This window comes from Leucoraja erinacea, chromosome 36, assembly GCF_028641065.1.
Source record: "Leucoraja erinacea ecotype New England chromosome 36, Leri_hhj_1, whole genome shotgun sequence".
In the NCBI taxonomy this organism is placed as follows: domain Eukaryota; kingdom Metazoa; phylum Chordata; class Chondrichthyes; order Rajiformes; family Rajidae; genus Leucoraja; species Leucoraja erinaceus.
The window spans coordinates 2,464,277-2,484,427 of record NC_073412.1 but is presented as its reverse complement, the minus strand read 5'-3'; the positions used below and the strand labels follow the sequence as shown (position 1 = coordinate 2,484,427).

Here is a 20,151-nt window from a genome sequence, read left to right as displayed (position 1 = left end):
CAGGCTAGATGCAGGAAGATTGTTCCCGATGTTGGGGAAGTCCAGGACAAGGGGTCACAGCTTAAGGATAAGGGGGAAATCCTTTTAAAACTGAGATGAGAAGAACTTTTTTCACACAGAGAGTGGTGAATCTCTGGAACTCTCTGCCACAGAGGGTAGTTGAGGCAACAGTTCATTGGCTATATTTAAGAGGGAGTTAGATGTGGCCCTTGTGGCTAAGGGGATCAGGTGGTATGGAGAGAAGGCAGGTACGTGATACTGAGTTGGATGATCAGCCATGATCATATTGAATGGCGGTGCAGGCTCGAAGGGCCGAATGGCCTACTCCTGCACCTAATTTCTATGTTTCTATGTTTCTATGTTTGCCCATGCTGCCCAACATGCCCCATCTACACTAGTTTTATTTAGAGATACAGCATGGAAACCGGCCTTTCGGCCCATCTTGCCCATGCTGACCAAACAGGCCTTTCGGCCCACCGAGGCCTCCTCGCCGACCATCGATCACCTGTACATTCGTTCTATCCTACACACCTGGGAGAATTTACAGATAGACACAAAATGCTGGAGTAACTCAGCGGGACAGACAGCATCTCTGGAGAGAAGGAATGGGTGACGTTTCGGGTCGAGACCCTTCTTCAGCATGAGTTATAAATGGAGTCAATAGAAGGGAGTTCGGTTTGTGTGATGGTCTGGGCTGCATCCACAATTGAAGCCTAATAAGCTGCTGATAGTTACTCTAAAAATGTAATTATTGTGGCCTTGTCAAACATAAGGGTTAGCACTACACGCTACCAATCCCAGTTGTGGAGACACTGGTATCGTTGTCTCGTTGTAGGACATTGATCATTTTTAAAATCTGGATTCTTAACTTGTGTATTGTGTTTTAAAAATATATATAATTTATGATGCTTTTATAAGTGACTAGACCAAGTGCAGACCCGTTGGGTCTGCTCCCCCAATGGTGTGATCCCCCAACCCAATATTCCACCATGCACCCGTCTCCTCCAATGGAACTGAGCCCGTTCCCAAATGTAAGTTTCCAGCACTCCCCTGCCTCCCTCAATGGCACCTCCCCTGCCTGCTGCAGCAGTGAAAAGTTCAGTGTTCCTGTCTTGCAACTTTGTTTCGAAGTGTGTTGGAAGCTGATAGGAAGGAGCAGCCGTCAACGAATCAAAAGGCAGGAAGGGATCCGTACTGCAGGCGGACGGATGGATTTGAGTTTTATATATTAATAGATATACTAAGGTTTTTTATGTACTTTATGATATGATATATGCAATGCATTTTTTAATGTAATGTTGCCCCTTGTCGGGACCTCGAGTCCGTAATAAAGTTTATATTATTATTATTATTATGTCCCTGTCCCACGTAGGTGATTTTTTAGGCGACTACAGGTGACTAGGATGTCGCCACTTGGTCCCCGGGGTGTCGCCTGTACGGTCGTGAGTCGTCTCCTCAGTCGCCCAAAGAATCGTAGCGTTTTTCTGATCGCCGCTGGATGTTCAAAACGTTTCGTCAACAGTGGGTTTGACGCCAATGAGCGTAGCTCGACTTCTCCTGACATAGGTGCTGTCGTGGGTTGTCGCCAGGATGACGTAGATTGTCGCGTTCAAGAAGGAACTGCAGATGCTGGAAGATCGAAGGTACACAAAATTGCTGGCGAAACTCAGCGGGTGCAGCAGCATCTATGGAGCGAAGGAAATAGGCAACGTTTCGGGCCGAAACCCTGAAGGAAATAGGCAACGTTTCGGGCCGAAACCGTGAAGGAAATCGCCAACGTTTCGGGCCGAAACCCTGAAGGAAATAGGCAACGTTTCGGGCCGAAACCCTGAAGGAAATAGGCAACGTTTCGGGCCGAAACCCTGAAGGAAATAGGCAACGTTTCGGGCCGAAACCCTGAAGGAAATAGGCAACGTTTCGGGCCGAAACCCCGAAGGAAATAGGCAACGTTTCGGGCCGAAACCCTGAAGGAAATAGGCAACGTTTCGGGCCGAAACCCCGAAGGAAATAGGCAACGTTTCGGGCCGAAACCCTGAAGGAAATAGGCAACGTTTCAGGCCGAAACCCTTCCGGGTTTCGGCCCGAAACGTTGCCTATTTCCTTCGCTCCATAGATGCTGCTGCACCCGCTGAGTTTCTCCAGCAATTTTGTGACATAGATTGGCGCTGACTTCGTTTATTTTTTGTTGTGAAAGTAATGATTCTATTTCAAATTGTATGTCGAAGGGGGGGGGGGGGCAGTCGTGACAGTCGTCCGGCAGTCGCCTAAAGATAGCCTAAGTGGGACAGGGCCATGAGGATGGTATCACCGTTAAAAACATCATATGTAACCGATAGAAATGACAATCACAATCTGTTGAGAGATGATGAACAGGGACCAAACTCACAGAAATCGCTGATTTACATTTACATTGCAATCACAAGCCTGATTCCAATGTAACTTTCCCAAGAAATCACCATTACCTTTTACAAAAAAATAGTATTAGCGTTCTGTGTAATCTTAACTTACCGCAGAGAGCAAACAGAAATAATTGCTTTTTGTGACTGGTTATGTAACATCCTAATAACATTCTTCCTAGCGGGGATAAGGCAGATCTGTTATACCTGCAGGATTATGCAGTTTGAAAGCTTTTACCCTGATGAATCTTAAATAAGATAAAGGAATAAAGTACATGCATTCAGAAGCTGGATTTGATGTGCATTCTAATCAGTGCAAACATGACAATGGTAAGACATCATCAGGGTTGTCACGGTGGCGCAGCGGTAGAGTCGCTGCCTTACAGCGAATGCAACGCCGGAGACCCGGGTTCGATCCCGACCACGGGTGCTGTCTGTACGGAGTTTGTACGTTTTCGCCGAGATCTTCGGTTTCCTCCCACACTCCAAAGACGTACAGGTTTGTAGGTTAATTGGCTTGGTGTAAATGTAAAAATTGTCCCCTAGTGTGTGTAGGATAGTGTCAATGTGCGGGGATCGCTGGTTTGCACGGACCCGGTGGGCCGAAGGGCCTGTTTCCGTGCTGTATCTCTAAACCAAGTGCATCTATACACTCTGTGTTGTAATCATGTATTGTCTTTCCGCTGACTGGTTAGAACGCAACAAAAGCTTTTCACTGTACCTCAGTACACGTAACTTTAAACTAAACTAAACTAAACTTATGAAACAACCATTTGTTTCTCTAGCTTACGATCTTGTCACACTCAGTCCACCAACTAGATCTCCCAGTTGTTAATCATTTTAAAATTCCTTCCCATTCCCACAGTGGCGTTACTAACCTAAAGGGCCTGTCCCACTTTCAAGACCTAATTCACGACCTTTTTTACTCGTGGACATTTTTCATCAGGCTAGAAAAAACGCCCCGACCTACTTGATGCCACGAGTACCTACGACTAGCATCACGACCTACCTACGACCTCGTGACGACCTCGTGACGACCATGCAGCGAGTATAAGTCAAAGGCAAATTCGGCAGAGGTGGAACACGCCCTTGAGCCTCCTCCATTGCTAGAGTAAGGCCACATGCAAACTGGATGAACAGCACCCTATATTCCATTTGGGTAACCTACAACCCCAAGTATGAACATTGAATTCTCTCCAAACTCAAGAAAACCCACGCAGGTCCCGGGGAGAACGTACAAACTCCGTACAGAGAAGCACCCGCAGTCGGGATCGAACCCGGGTCTCTGGCGCTGCAAGCTCTGTAAGGCAGCAACTCTACCGCTGCGCCACCGTGCCTTCCATCTCGCACAGTATCATTGTTGGTTGCAATGCATGGGTAGTCACATAATTGCAGCCCCGTGATTACAAGCACAATTTTCCAAATGGTTTCTCACTTTCTTTACGGTTGCCACTTGAGTGGCTCCTAGTTAAGCCTCAAACTCCAGCAATAACACAGGCTTACAGTATGTTATTCAAAAAGCTGCCAGCTGGCAGCCTAGTGGGAAAGATTTGATTCCTGGAGGACTACTTTACATCCCTTTTTATAGGCAATCTAATTAAAAGAGCAGAGTCATAGTGTCATAGAATGATACAGCGTGGAAACAGGCCCTTCATCCCAACTTGCCCATACCGGCCAACATGTCCCAGCTACACTAGTCCCACCTGCCCACATTTGGTCCATATCCCTCCAAACCCGTCCCATCCATGTACCTGTCTACCTGCTTCTTAAATGTTGGGATAGTCCCAGCCTCAACTACCTCCTCTGGCAGCTTGTGCCACACACCCACAATATTTTGAGTGAAAAAGTTACCCCTCAGATTCCTATAAAATCTTTTCCCCTTCGCCTTAAATTAATTTGTAATTACCAGATAAGAAATATATATTAGAGGCTGACACTGAGAAAATTGTTACTTTTCAAAAGACGGAGCCCTTCTGGTATCATAGAATTGTTAAGGCATCGAAGTATGCCATTCGGCCTATTAAATCCATACTAGCACTTTGCAGAACAACTTTGCTAATCTAATTTTTCATTATACTAATCCTGTTGCCCTATAAGTTATTTTCTCTTGTAAATATCAAAATCCCATTTCCATCAACTTTACAGGCAGTGAATTGCAAATATGTATGATATACAACCAGCATGACGTCATCTAATCCTTCGAGTACATACCAGACTCAATTCCCATTAGTTCCACTCCTCCACAGGTTTCTCCGTAACTCATCTATCTAACAATAGCCCTCAACTCCACCTTGAATAAACCTAAACCTTGTATGTGTAGGAAAGAACTGCAGATGCTGGCTTACACCGAAGATAGGCGCAAAAAAGCTGCAGTAACTCAGCGGGACAGGCAGCATCTCTGGAGATAAGGAATGGGTGACGTTTTGGGTCGAGACCCTTCTTCAGACTGAGAGTCAGTGGAGAGGGAAACGAGAGATATGGAAAATTCACTTTGCCACTGACTCTCGGCTCTCGAACTTAAACCTTGTATACACTCCTCTCAACCTTCCTTGCTCCAAGGAGACTGGGATTGTTCAGTAGTTCAAAATATATAGCAACATGCATTAAAATAAAATCTTTATAAGGCAGGAGAATCCTGAATAAGAATAAAAGGTCCTTATAAATCAGCAAATGTATTAATTTCTCCTTGAATGTATAAAATGAGACAAGTTAACAAAATTCAGAAGAAGGTGACATGGTGGCACAGCGGTAGAGTTGCTGCCTTACAGCGCTTGCAGCGCCAGTGACCCGGGTTAGATCCTGACTACGGGTGCTGTCTGTACGGAGTTTGCACGTTCTCCCCGTTACCACGTGGGTTTTCTCCGACATCTTCGTTTCCCCCCACGCTCCAAAGACGTGCAGGTTTGTAGGTTAATCGGCTTGGTATAAATGTAAAATTGTCCCTCGTGTGTGTAGGATAGTATCAGTGTGCGGGGATCGCTGGTCGGTGCGGACTCGGTGGGCCGCAGGGCCTGTTTCCGCGCTGTATCTCTATACCAAACACAGGCTTCCTCAAAGTAAACACAGTCATATCAATTCTTAATGTGACACTTCTGAACCGGAAGTTCGGTTTGCAATATGAATAATGAAAAATCAACAGTATTAGATGCTTAACATGGGTGATGTTGAAATGCAAACACAGATGTTACATTTAGAAACCTGTGTACATTATATATGACAAGGGATTCATAAAATAAACAGGGCATGTCCAACGATGTTGCAATTTAAACAAAGATATTTGATTTTGTAATGAATTCTAACAAAGCTGTGTATAGTATTATTTTCACCGTATAAATTATCATTGTGTTATGGGCATGTCCCACTTAGGTGACTTTTTTGGCAACTACCGGCAGTTCGTTGCAGGTCGGCAAAAAATGTTCAACATGTTGAAAATCCAGCGGAGACCAGAAAGACGCTACGACTCTTTGGGCGACTGAGGAGACGACTCACGGCCATACAGGCGACATGTCGCGGGGTGAAGCCTGTATGGTCGTGAGTAGTCGCCCAAAGAGTCGTACCTTGCTCTGGATTTTCAACATGTTGAAAATTTTCGGCGACCTGTAATGACCAGTGGGACAAGCCCATTATACATTTGCTTCATGGGTCAATTGCATGCTCTTGTTCAAGCATATTACCATAGAACTTACCCAATAATTCCCAAGCAGAATCTTCCACCAAAGCAACTTGCAAACAAACTTTCTTTACAGCAAACTTTCCTGCCCGAAAGAAGGTCTCGACCCGAAACGTCACCCATTCCTTCTCTCCAGAGATGCTGCCTGTCCCGCTGAGTTACTCCAGCACTTTGTGTCTATTTTCGGTGTAAACCAGCATCTGCAGTTCTTTCAGACATTGGTGGCAATTAAGAGGCTTTCAGATCGGCCTATGACATGCAGGCAGAGGAGATTAATTGAACATTTTGGGCAAGGATATTGTGGGTCAAAGGGCTTGTTCCTGTGTTGCATTGTTCTATGTACTAGGATACAGTGGCGCAGCGGTAGAGTTGCTGCCATGTGCGCTTACGGCACCAGAGACCCGGGTTGATCCCCACTATGGGTGCTATCCGTACGGAGTTTGTACGTTCATCCCGCGACCATGCGGGTTTTCTCCGAGATCTTCGATTTCCTTCCACTCTCCAAAGACGTGCAGGTTTTGTAGGTTAAATGGCTTGGTATAAGTGTATGTTGTCCCTAATGTGTGTATGATAGTGTTAATGTGTGGGGATCGCAGGTGGGCTGAGGGGCCTGTTTCTCTAAACTAAACTAAACTAAACTAATATGCTGGAGAAATTCAGCGGGTGAGGCAGCATCTATGGAGCGAAGGAAATAGGTTGACCTATTTCCTTCGCTCCATAGATGCTGCCTCACCCGCTAAGTTTCTCCAGCATTTTTATCTACCTTCAATTTTTCCAGCATCTGCAGTTCCTTCTTAAACTAACATGCTGGTAGTTTAATTAGCTACTGTAGATTAATCCTTAAGGGCCTGTCCCATTGTACGAGGTAATTCAAGGGTTTTCCCGAGTTCTTCCCTGATTCGAACTCGGAGAATGTCCATAGCGGGTCCGTAGGAATTTGTGGATGTCCCGTAGCGGCTCGCACATGTAACGTGTAGGTACTCGGGGGAAATCCGGTAAACTCGTGACGTTTTTTCAACACTGTGAAAAATGTTCACGAGTAAAAAAATACTCGTGATGAAAAAAATTGTTACTTTTTACTCGTAAACGAACCGCTACGATGACATCCACGAACTCCTACGGACCCGCTACGGACGTTCTCCGAGTTTGAATCAGGGGAAAACACCTCTTGAATTACCTTGTACAGTGGGACAGGGGCTTTAGTGTGGGTTTCTTTACCACATTTCGTTACAATCTTCACCCAAGATGACTGGCCATTTGTTGATTCGCTCCATTTCTAAGTTAAAGACGCCCGAGGCAATTTCACAGTTCTCCAATCACTGCGGGAATCCTCATCACCAGGCATTCAGAAACATGAACCGTTGCTTGTAGATTGTAAATTGAATGTCCTATGACATCTTCGACTCAGCGGGTAGCCTGCTTGGTTCTGAGTCGGAAGGTTCAAGACTCTTCACCCAGACTTGAGGCAACAACCTAGATGATAGACATCAAGGGCTGGGGTAATTCAACGGGTCAGACAGCATCTCTGGAGAAAGGCATCTCTCGAGACCCTTCTTCAGACCCGAAACGTCAGCTACTCCTTTGCTGTCTGAGCATCACAATGTTTTCCGTCCATCTACAGTATTAATGAGCCTTGAAATGAGTCATGCACGCCAGAGGTCATAGAATGATACAGCATGGAAACACATCCTTCAGTCCATGCCGACCAAAATGCCCCATCTAAACTCATCCTATATGCCCACATTTGGATCATAACCCTCTAAACCAATGCTTCTTAAACTGGTGGTAGACAAAAGTGCTGGAGAAACTCAGCGGGTGCAGCAGCAACATAGATACTGCTGCACCTGCTGAGTTTCTCCAGCATTTTTGTCTACCTTTGATTTTCCAGCATCTGCAGTTCCTTCTTAAACATTCTTAAACTGGTGAATGGTTCACCCAAGGGCGAATGAAATTATTTTGGGGTGAATTAGTTAATTTATGTTTTTAGCTCATGAGTTTTTTGCTCATTTAGGGATAAGGGGGGAAATCTTTTAGGACCGAGATGAGAAAAACATTTTTTTTCACACACAGAGAGTGGTGAATCTGTGGAGTTCTCTGCCACAGAAGGTAGTTGAGGCCACACAGTTCATTGGCTAGATTTAAGAGGGAGTTAGATGTGGCTCTTGTGGCTAAAGGGATTAGGGGGTATGGAGAGAAGGCAGGGATGGGATACTGAGTTGGATGATCAGCCATGATCGTATTGAATGGCGGTGCAGGCTCGAAGGGCCGAATGGCCTCTACTCCTGCACCTATTGTCTATGTTTCTATGAGACCAAGCAAATTATATGTACAGTTATACGCAAGGGAGAATAAGACAAAAATTACCAAAAAACATAAGAAAATTTAGTCGAGGGTGAATGGAATTTTGTGATAAAGACTCGTGTGTGAATGACACTGATGTAAACTGCTCTAAACCATTCCTATCCAGCTAAAAACAGTCATACCGTGATGAGTCTAGATTGAAATATGGCCAGATGGGGTAAAGACGGCATATCTCCATCCCCTGTTAAAGACCCAAATGTGTTTTTAATGACAATTCAGTAATACCATGGTTACAAATGCTGTCAGTAGATTTATTGAGATTAGTACTAGATATTTTTTGAATTGCATATTATTGAATGAACATGAATTCGTATGGCTGGATCATTGATCCAACATAACAGAACCATTCTACTGCTGTAATCATTTAAATTACATAAAAATTATCAATTCTGGCAGGTTATTTTGCGGGTGGATTTATGAATTGGTTGCTTACTGGGGTTTAGAATTGGCTTCTGCACCCAGAGGCTGCAAGCTCAAAAGGAAATGTTAACTTATCAATGAAAAACATAATGTGCAGGATGGAACTGCAGATGTTGGTTTGAACGGAAGGTGGACATAAAATCCTGGAATAACTTAGGGGGTCAGGCAGCATCTCTGGAGGAAAGGGATGGGTGATGGTTCAGGTCTGAAGAAGGGTCTCGACCCGAAACATCACCCATTCCTTCTCGTTCAAGAAGGAACTGCAGGTGCTGGAAAATCGAAGGTAGACAACAGTGCTGGAGAAACTCAGCAGGTGCGGCAGCATCTATGGAGCGAAGGAATAGGTGACGTTTCGGGTCGAGACCAGGAAGCATCTATGGAGTGAAGGAATAGCTGAGTTTCTCCAGCTTTTTTGTGTACCTTCCTCTTTTACACCCGGCAGGCGATTGACTATGGTCAATTAACCCCAAACAACCCTTTATTAGGGCTTGTTGACCCATGTGTGTAAGTTTGTCCGAAGAGCCTGTTTCCACACTGTATCACTGTGACTCTATGAATGGAACAGTTGTTCTGTCTGGAAGACGGTCTGAAGAAGGGTCTCGACCCGAAACATCACCTATTCCTTTTCTCCAGAGATGCTGCCTGACCCGCTGAGTTACTCCAGCATTTTGTGTCTATCTATGGTAAACCCTTATTGCATGGGTCCAACAAGGACTGTAATATCTCTCTGTGGCCGGGATTCAACTGATTGTATTGATTATGTACGATGTCATTTGCACATGATGCTTTAGAATTCTGGGCTTCAATCACTTTGATGTGATGTATATTTCAAAGGAGTGTAAATGTTTTCATTCAAGAATTTGCATGTGTTTCATGTTCGGCACCAAGCAAGAAAGGAGATTGAATCTATGGGGTTTTTTTAGATATAAAAAAAATGCCAACAGCTGGTGGGCTGAAATTTTATTACTTGTTTCCTGCCTCTGACCGAACTAATTTTCTGCTGGAGAGATGCCAAGCAGACACAAAACGGAGAATAACATTGTGCTGGGTGCCTGTCTATTATCATGGAAGGCTTTTTCAGATGTGGGCAGGCTAATCGAGGCTGCAGCTTAGTTTGAAAGTAATTAGTTTCAATACAAGATTGTAAATACATTCAGGAACAGCAACGGACTATAGGCCTATAATGAGAGTCTGGAAGACTCAAATCTTTCAAAGGAGGACTGCAGGGTCGAGGGATTTTGATTACATGCTTAGTCTGGAGAATCTAAGACTCTTCTCCTTGGAACAGACAGATGGAACGAACAACGCACAAATCACCAAGGCGTAGAAGGCTACAGATAAGTCCTAGTAAATGGGAAGAATAGAGTTGAGTACAATAGCTGGCACGGACATGGTGGGCCGAAGGGCCTGTTCTTGTACTGTACTGTTCTATGTACAATAGCTGGCATGGGCATGGTGGGCTGAAGGGCCTGTTCTTGTGCTGTACTATTCTATGTACAATAACTGGCATGGACATGGTGGGCTGAAGGGCCTGTTCTTGTACTGTACTGTTCTCTGTACAATGGTTAGCACAGACATGGTGGACCGAAGGGCCTGTTTTTGTACTGTACCATTCTATGTACAATAACTGGCATGGACATGATGGGCTGAAGGGCCTGTTCTTGTACCGTACTATTCTATGTACAATAGCTGGCATGGACATGGTGGGCCGAAGGGCCTGTTTCGATGCTGTCTGACTTGATGACTGTGGGAGGATTGTCTGAAGGATATGATGGAGGTATTTTGTACCATGTCGGTCCCATACAGCGTAGATGAAAGAACAGCCAACTGTTCTTGTAGGCTGATGCTTCAAGATTTAAAGCCAATTGGCAAAAGAGCCAAAGGTGACCTGAGAATAAATGTTTAAGGAAATGATTTGGGTCAGCAGTGTACTGCCAGGTAAATGGTGAAGATAGATTCAATCCTAAAGGGAGTAGAAAGACCAAGTACAAACTCAATGAGCTAAATGACTCCCTTCCCTGCTGAGGCCTAGACAGAGTAGATGTAGAGAGGATGTTTCCACTAGTGGGAGAGTCTAGGTCCAGAGGACACAGCATCAGAAATAAAGGATGTAGCGTTACTATGGAGATGAGGAGGAATTTCTTTAACCAGAGGGTGGTGAATCTGGGGGAATTCAATGCTACAGAAGGCAGTGGAGGCCAAGTCATGGGGTGTTTTTAAAGCAGAGATTGACAGATTCTTGATTAGTACAGGGCGTCAAAGGTTATGGGGAGAAAGGAGGAGAATGGGATTGAGATAGATCAGAGTTCACAAGATTTTGAAAACTTTCAGAGTAAAAAGGTTAACAGAGTGAACCCTCTCTCAGAAACTCTGAGCTGCTGCTCTAGTGATGCGACCAGTTCTGTACTTCCCTTGAATGAATGAATGTGCCCAGTCCATCATCGGTTCTACCCTCCCTTCCATCGAGGGGATCTATCGCAGTCGCTGCCTCAAAAAGGCTGGCAACATCATCAAGGACCCACACACCATCCTGGCCACACACTCATCTCTCCGCTGCCATCGGGTAGAAGGTACAGGAGCCTGAAATCTGCAACGTCCAGGTTCAGGAATAGCTCCTTCCCCACAGCCATCAGACTATTAAACACAAGGTTTCGGCCCGAAACGTTGCCTATCTCCTTCGCTCCATAGATGCTGCTGCACCCGCTGAGTTTCTCCAGCATTTTTGTCCACCTTCGATTTTCCAGCATCTGCAGTTGCTTCTTAAACTCTTTGTCTACTCCACTGCAAAATCTCCTCAAGGTATGCCTACTTTGAAGAAGTTCTCCTCCTCCCTCCGGAGACAGTTTCAGAGTCTGAAGAAGGGTTTCGGCCCGAAACGTTGCCTATCTCCTTTGCTCCATAGATGCTGCTGCACCCGCTGAGTTTCTCCAGCATTTTCGTCCACCTTCTATTTTCCAGCATCTGCAGTTCCTTCTTAAACACTCTGAACTATAACAGCCTATTGCACTTTATCTGTTTATTTATGTGTGTGTATATCTATATTCTATGGTATATGATCACATTGATCTGATCTGATCTGTATTTAAGCCTGCAATATTCTGTTGTGCTGCAGCAAGCAAGAATTTCATTGTTCTATCTGGGACACAATAAACTCTCTTGACTTGACTCTTGACTTGAATGAATGAACGACTTTTACATTATTATTGCATGTGACATGTCACAATGATAGTCTTTGTTTTGCTTACACAAGGTATGCAAATAATCACCACATAAAGGGTGCCATCTGCAGTTCCGTCTTAAACAACAAATATTCCTGCCTGGCCATCATCAGCCTTCTTTAGTGTGGGATTTCACTTGATACAAATAGGTGGCATGTTCTTCCACATTTTGCAGCAGTGATCACACTTCAGAATTTGCCACATGGGCTAGATGGGACCTCAAGAGATTGGGAAGATCAGCTGAAAATCCTTTTGCTTTCCAAGTAGAGATCCATCACCAATGTCCCGGCAACTGGCAGTCCGACACCTCCTTTAAGGTGGTCTTGGTGAGACCACACCTGGAGTATTGCGTACAGTTTTGGTCTCCTAATCTGAGGAAAGACATTCTTGCCATAGAGGGAGTACAGAGAAGGTTCACCAGACTGATTCCTGGGATGGCAGGACTTTCATATGAAGAAAGACTGGATAGACTCGGCTTGTACTTGCTAGAATTTAGAAGATTGAGGGGGGATCTTATAGAAACTTACAAAATTCTTAAGGGGTTGGACAGGTTAGATGCAGGAAGATTATTCCCGATGTTGGGGAAGTCCAGGACAAGGGGTCACACAGTTTAAGGATAAGAGGGAAGTCTTTTAGGACCGTGATGAGAAAATCATTTTTTACACAGAGAGTGGTGAATCTGTGGAATTCTCTGCCACAGAAGGTAGTTGAGGCCACACAGTTCATTGGCGGGATTTAAGGGGGAGTTAGATGTGGCCCTTGTGGCTGAAGGGATCAGGGGGTATGGAGAGAAGGCAGGGATGGGATATTGATTTGGATGATCAGCCATGATCATATTGAATGGCGGTGCAGGCTCGAAGGGCCTACTCCTGCACCTATTTTCTATGTTTCTATGTTTCCATGTCACCTATTCCATTTCTGCAGAGATGCTGCCTGACCCACTGAGTCACTTCAACTTTTTGTGCCTGTCCTCCAGCACCTTGTATTTTGATCAAGATTCAAGCATCTGCATCAAAAATTATGAGAACGCACTTGGCTTCCCGCCACGCAACAAAAGTGTTTCACTGCCTCCTGTTACACGTGAGAATGAACTCATCTCATGTACAATTGTGCCTATGTATAGCAAGATTTTACTGACATGTATCCTGAATAAAAATGAATGTCACTGCACCCAGGAACAATATAGTTCCATTGAACCATTGAAACAGAAAGACTCACCTCTTCCCACTGATGGATGTAACGGATAAGACGGGATAATCGCAACAACCGGAGAAGGCTGAGGATCTTGGTAAACCTTACAATCCGCAGTGCCCTGGCAGTCTTGTAAACCTCCGAGTCAATCCTGGTTTCCACTATTAGAAAAATATAGTCTACTGGGATGGAGGAGATGAAGTCCACCACAAACCAGCTCTTCAGGTACTTCATCTTGATTTTCTGAGGGTCTAAAATAATCTCTGTGTTGTCCTCCACCACAATCCCAGTTCTAAAATTTAGCACCAGATCAACAAGAAAGAACGTGTCCGACACTACGTTGAAGACTATCCACGGAGTTGTGTTTTCATCCTTGAAGAACGTGATTCCTACGGGAATGATGATCAGGTTCCCCACCATGAGAAGCAGCATAGTCAAATCCCAGTAGAACCTGCAAGGATGAATAGAGACATTTTATTATAACTAACAATTTCTGCATAGGCATTCCCTCTGATGTGTCCATCCCGGCCCACACTGCAATCTAACACGCTTGTCTTTATTTCTGATGGAGAGTCGTAGAGTCACACAGCTCTTGGTCCCGACTCATCCAAGCTTGTCCCATTTGGCCATCGGGCCATAAGACACAGAAGTAGGCTATTCGGCCCATCGAGTCTACTCCACCATTCATTAATGGCTGATAGTATATCAAGTTCAAGTTCAAGTTCACGTTTACTGTCATGTGTCCCTGATAGGACAATGAAATTCTTGCTTTGCTTCAGCACAACAGAACATAGTAGGCATTGACTACAAAACAGATCAGTGTGTCCATATACCATAATATTAATATATACACACACATGAATAAATAAACTGATCAAGCGCAAATAACAAATAATGGGTTATTAATGTTCAGAGTTTTGTCCGAGCCAGGTTTAATAGCCTGATGGCTGTGGGGAAGTAGCTATTCCTGAACCTGAACGTTGCAGACTTCAGGCTCCTCCCAACCCCATTCTCCTGCCTTCTCCCCATAACCCCTAACGCCCGTACTAATCAAGAATCTGTCAATCACCTGCCTGAAAAATGTTATGGCCTCCACAGCCATCTGTGGCAATGAATTTCACAGATTCACCACCCTTTTACTAAAGGCTCAGGTCCCTCAATCCTATCCATGTACCTGTTGTTATTGTAGCTGCTTCAATTCCTTCCACTTACAACTTGTTCCATCTACCCACCACCCTCTGAGTGAAAATGTTGCCCTTCAGATTCCTATAAAATCTTGTCCCTCTCACCAAAGCCTCTATCATCTGCTCTGAATGTCGCTGGTCCCAACGGAATATCTCCCTCTTCCTCTTAAGCCGATGTCTCGAGGTTTAAAACCTTTTTATCACACCGATCTTTAAGTCACCCTAAACCTATGTCCTCTGGTCCTTGATTCACCTACCCTGGGCAAAAGGCTTTAACCAAGGTTCTTTGGTCCAAATTGCCAAATGCCCATCAGAATATTCTGGGGATATGGGAGGTAAAGGGGAAACTCAGGAGACATCTACTTGGTCACCGAATGTCAGGGTTGGACCAGGTTTCTGGAGCTACGAGGCAGTAACACTCTCTGTTGAGTACTATTCCACGCTATTAATCAGCCGTTACTGGACTATCTTGCACTACCTCTGCACATCTCGTATGTGCATGTGACGAATAAACTTGACTTGACTTGACTTGTCTAAATGTTATTTCCTTTATCCAGTATCTGTACACTGTGGACAGCTTGATTGTAATCATGTAATCAAACGCCTCCGTTGCCATGCGGTGAGAACGGAGAGGTTGAGAAGGAGTTTCTTCCCAGAGGCAATTCGGACTGTAAACGCCTATCTCACCAGGGACTAACTGTACTGAACGTTTTTTTTTCCTTCCATTATTTATTATGTAAAAGAATATGTGTGTTATGATTGTGTTTATAATTTGTTTGGTTGTTTTGTTGTTTGTCTTTTGCACAAAAGTCCGCGAGCATTGCCACTTTCATTTCACTGCACATCTCGTATGTGTATGTGACAAATAAACTTGACTTGACTTGACTTGTATAGCCTTTCCGCTGACTGGATGTGTAGGAAAGAACTGCACATGGTGGTTAACACTGCACATGGACACAAAATGCCGGAGTAACTCAGCGGGACAGGCAGCATCTCTGGGGGAAATTAAATAACGTGTTGAAAAATCTTCACGAGTCTTCCCGAGCTTACCACGTTTCCCGAGTACCTGCTGTTAGCGTTACGGGCCATTAAGAGCTCCGACGCACCCGCTACATACATTCTACCTGCTTACCACGAGTTTGATTTTTTTTTAACTCGGGAGAGCTCTTGAATGAACTCGTACAGTGGGACAGGGCCTTTATGAACCTGGAATTTGGAGATGAGAGGGTTGGGAGAAGAGGGATTTTTTAGAAGCGAAGTTAGGCAGGACAAACATAAACATTATTAGGTGAGGTCTAAGCACCTAGGCTTTGAAAGGAAGTGACACACAGACCCGTGCAAAATCTGATGACTTTCTGCAAGAACACATTCTGAGAATAGTCATCCTAACAAGCTGCTGTTTCTATTTATACTTTAACAATTTCCACCGGTTTCACAATAACAAAGCCCTCGCCTCTCATCAAGGCTGTTAGACCAGTATCACAATGATCACATTCCACCTTCATCATCTAACGAAAGGATTGCAATTAATTAGCCCGCCCGCCTGCAGTCTAATCCAAATCTTAAAGATGGGCCGACATTTTTTTTTAAAACTTCAAACTCAGTGTATACGTCCCTTCAGGAAAGTCTGCTTGAGTGAAAATGTTGTACAGCCTTAAAAAATAGTCTTAGGCAAGCAACATTTTGTAAGGAAAGCCTCAAGATAGGAAGCATAACTGAAGGCAGAGATGTTTTTTTTCCACAGCATATTTGATGCCCATTCTAGATAGCCTGAAGGTAATGGGAACACTTTTGAAGTGTATGTAAGTAGGTTATATACATAATATGTAGGGAGGAACTACAGATGCTGGTTTAAATCGAAGACACACACAAAAAGCTGGAGTATCTCAGCGGGTTAGGCAGCATCTCTGGAGAAAAGGAACAGGTGATGTTTCAGGTTGAGACCCTTCTTCAGAGATCCTGCCCGACCCGCTGAATTACTCCAGCTTTTTGTGTCTGTTTTAGGATATATGCAAGCCAGTTTGAACAAGGCCTGCTCTGAAACCATATACCTCCTCGAAACATATCTTATCCATTTACCTGTCCAAATGTCTTTTAAAGGTTGTGATAGTACCTGCCTCAGCTAACTCGTTTATAGGAGAAGGTAGACAAAAAAGCTGGAGAAACTCAGCGGGTGCAGCAGCATCTATGGAGCGAAGGAAATAGGCGACGTTTCGGGCCGAAACCCTTCTTCAGACTGAGTATCTAGGAGACTGAGTATCTAGGAGATACTCTTTATCCAAATTAATGAATACCCAACTTAATAACTCTTTCATTTGGGTGGCATAGTGGTGCAGCAGGAGAGTTGCTGCCTTACAGTGCTTGCAGCGCCAGAGATGCGGGTTCGATCCCGACTACGGGCGCTGTCTGTACGGAGTTTGTACGTTCTCCCCGTGACCTGCGTGCGTTTTCTCCGAGATCTTCAGTTTCCTTCCACACTCCAAACACGCATAGGTTTGTAAGTTAATTGGCTCGGTAAATGTAAAAACTGTCCCGAGTGTGGGATACTGTTAATGTGCGGAGATCGCTGGTTGGAGCGGAGTCGGTGCCACGAAGGGCATGTTTCCGCGCTGTATCTCAAGACGGTGATAGATTCATAGAGACTGGACAAGAGACTCTGTGCATCTAAACTGAACTAAACTAAACTAAAGGAAGCTGAGGAAACTGTACTAGGAACCCAGGATAACATTTAAAAATGATACCAGAATGGCTAATGATATCCCTTGTGAAGATTCAACATTGCTTCAGAAATAATGCATAGAGTTATAGAATCTACAGTGGAAACAGGCCCTTCGGCCCAACTTGCCCAAACCGACCAACATGTCCCATCTACACTTGCCATTGTAAGAGGTAAAGATGGGATGGAGCCTAGAGCTGTCTCAGCCTGATGCCCAAACACAGTATTCTGGGCTTGCTCCGGGTGAAAATCTTTTTGTTGTGAATCTCTTGGTAGTTTTTCTGACATTTTTCGTTTGGGACAATGAGATCCAGAGGCTTGGGATGGCACCGATATAAGTATACAGGGAGATAATGGATCAAGATGAGGTCTGGTTTAGTTTAGAGATACAGCGCAGAAACAGGCCCTTTGGCCCACTGAGTCCACATCAACCAGCGATCCCCGCACACTAACACTATCCTACACACGAGGGACAATTTACACTTATACCAAGCCAATTAACTAAAAAACCTGCTCATTGTGTAAATGCCCTGATTGTAATCATGTCTTGTCTTTCCGCTGACTGGATAGCGTGCAACAAAAGCACTGTACCTCCGTACACGTAACAATAAACTGAACTGGGATGCAGCAAATAACTTTGCTTAGCTCACTATCCAGGCAGATCATCTCACACGTGAGGCTTTGCAACAAAAAAAAAGTTTGAAGGATATAATGTTACAGCTACAGAGAAAATGCAGTTAAAACAGTGAATAAGGTGACTAATAGTTAGTGCAAGATACACGTGACAATGAACGAGACTGTAACTCTAACGCAGATAGTTTGAGCTAAAACCTATCACCTTGTGGAAAAGGCAATAATGCTTGAGGCCCCATGCGTTGCTGAACTAGCAGGGGGGTCGTGTAATATCAAGATGATTGATTTGTTTGCTTTCTTCATCCAACACTTCACCAGCATGTTGGATCGAGGAATGAGCAGATGGCTTTCTGGCCACAAATAATCCAAATGGAAGCAAACAGGCCCTAATACAGCCCGGCGTGCCGCTGTTGCAAGTACATCCACTCCCCACTGCTTAATTAACACCTATCTGGAACAACGTTATATCATCTATAAGATTGCCATTGTATTGCAAATTCACATTTGGCGAATAGCTCAATTGTTTTGTATTTTGTACAGGCAGAATGTAAATATATTCTGAGAAACATATTCAAATTACAGTTTGGAACCACATTCACAGTTGTCGATGTGAAACAAGGAAATCAACTGTGTGAATCAGTCTGAAGAGTCTTAGAATAAAGGGGAGGCCATTTAAGACTGAGGTGAGATAAAAAAAAATTTCACCCAGAGAGTTGTGAATTTGTGGAATTCCCTGCCACAGAGGGCAGTGGAGGCCAAGTCACTGGATGGATTTAAGAGAGAGTTAGATAGAGCTCTAGGGGCTACTGGAGTCAAGGGATATGGGGAGAAGGCAGGCACGGGCTATTGATAGGGGACGATCAGCCATGATCACAATGAATGGCGGTGCTGGCTCAAAGGGCCAAATGGCCTCCTCCTGCACCTATTTTCTATGTTTCTATGTTTCTAAGAAGGGTTTCAGCCCGAAATGTTGCCTATTTCCTTCGCTCCATAGATGCTGCCTCACCCACTGAGTTTCTCCAGCATTTTTGTCTACAATCAAATGTGTGTTAGCTGGGTTTTTTTCAAGGAAATATTAGTGTTTAATGAAATGCAATCCCAATGGTGATAATAGCAAACGTGTTTCACTGCTAATGACAGGTTTGCTTGTGAAAAGGGAAGATTGATGGAGATGGCAGCAGGTTTGGCCACGCATTGCCATTCATTAAACCGATGGCCAATCTGATCTTGCCTTCAATTGGACTTCCTTCAGAAGTTTGTCATGGCCCCAACAACTCTCTCCAACAACTACAGATGCGCCGTAGAAAATATTTTATCAGGATGCATCACAGCATAGAAACATAGAAACATAGAAATTAGGTGCAGGAGTAGGCCATTCGGCCCTTCGAGCCTGCACCGCCATTCAATATGATCATGGCTGATCATCCAACTCAGTATCCCGTACCTGCCTTCTCTCCATACCCCCTGATCCCCTTAGCCACAATGGCCACATCTAACTCCCTCTTAAATATAGCCAATGAACTGGCCTCAACTACCCTCTGTGGCAGAGAGTTCCAGAGATTCACCACTCTCTGTGTGAAAAAAGTTCTTCTCATCTCGGTTTTAAAGGATTTTTCCCCCTTATCCTTAAGCTGTGACCCCTTGTCCTGGACTTCCCTAACATCGGGAACAATCTTCCTGCATCTAGCCTGTCCAACCCCTTAAGAATTTTGTAAGTTTCTATAAGATCCCCTCTCAATCTCCTAAATTCTAGAGAGTATAAACCAAGTCTATCCGGTCTTTCTTCATAAGACAGTCCTGACATCCCAGGAACCATCCCAGGCATGGTTGGGAACTGCTTCGTCCAAGACCACCAGTAATTGCAGGGAATAGTGGACACTGCCTAGATCATCACACAAACCAACCACCCTTCCATTCACTCCATCTACACTTCATGCTGCCTTGGCAAGGCCATGTGTTGTCTTTCCGCTGACTGGATAGCACGCAACAAAAGCTTTTCGCTGTACCTAGGTACACGTGACAATATACTAAACTGAACTCTAGTGCCTTATCCCCAAAAACGCTTGATTTTCCCTTGAAACCAAATCTACTTTTAATCTTGAACACGATCAGCAACTCCAGTCTGAAGAAGGGTTTCGGCCTGAAACGTTGTGGGAGAGTGGGAGACCCGAAACGTTGCCTATTTCCTTTGGGTTTCAGCCCGAAACGTCGCCTATTTCCTTCGCTCCATAGATGCTGCTGCACCCGCTGAGTTTCTCCAGCTTTTTTGTGTACCTCCAGTTTCATTGTTCCCTGAATGTAGAAGATCTTAAAGCCTCATGAGGAAAAAACTCCTCTTCACTTCAACCAAATCTTCACAATT

At 44.4% G+C, this 20,151-nt stretch overlaps 1 protein-coding gene across 1 annotated transcript in view; it reads right to left on the bottom strand.

Annotated features, from left to right (window-relative positions):
• The window catches only part of hcn4 (hyperpolarization activated cyclic nucleotide-gated potassium channel 4), a 162,901-nt gene that overhangs the window by 107,086 nt on the left and 35,664 nt on the right, over window positions 1-20,151 (bottom strand). The window contains exon 2 of the mRNA XM_055662923.1: window positions 13,284-13,707. Within this exon, the coding sequence (XP_055518898.1) occupies window positions 13,284-13,707 (424 nt within the window). The remainder of the gene's footprint in view (window positions 1-13,283; window positions 13,708-20,151) is intronic.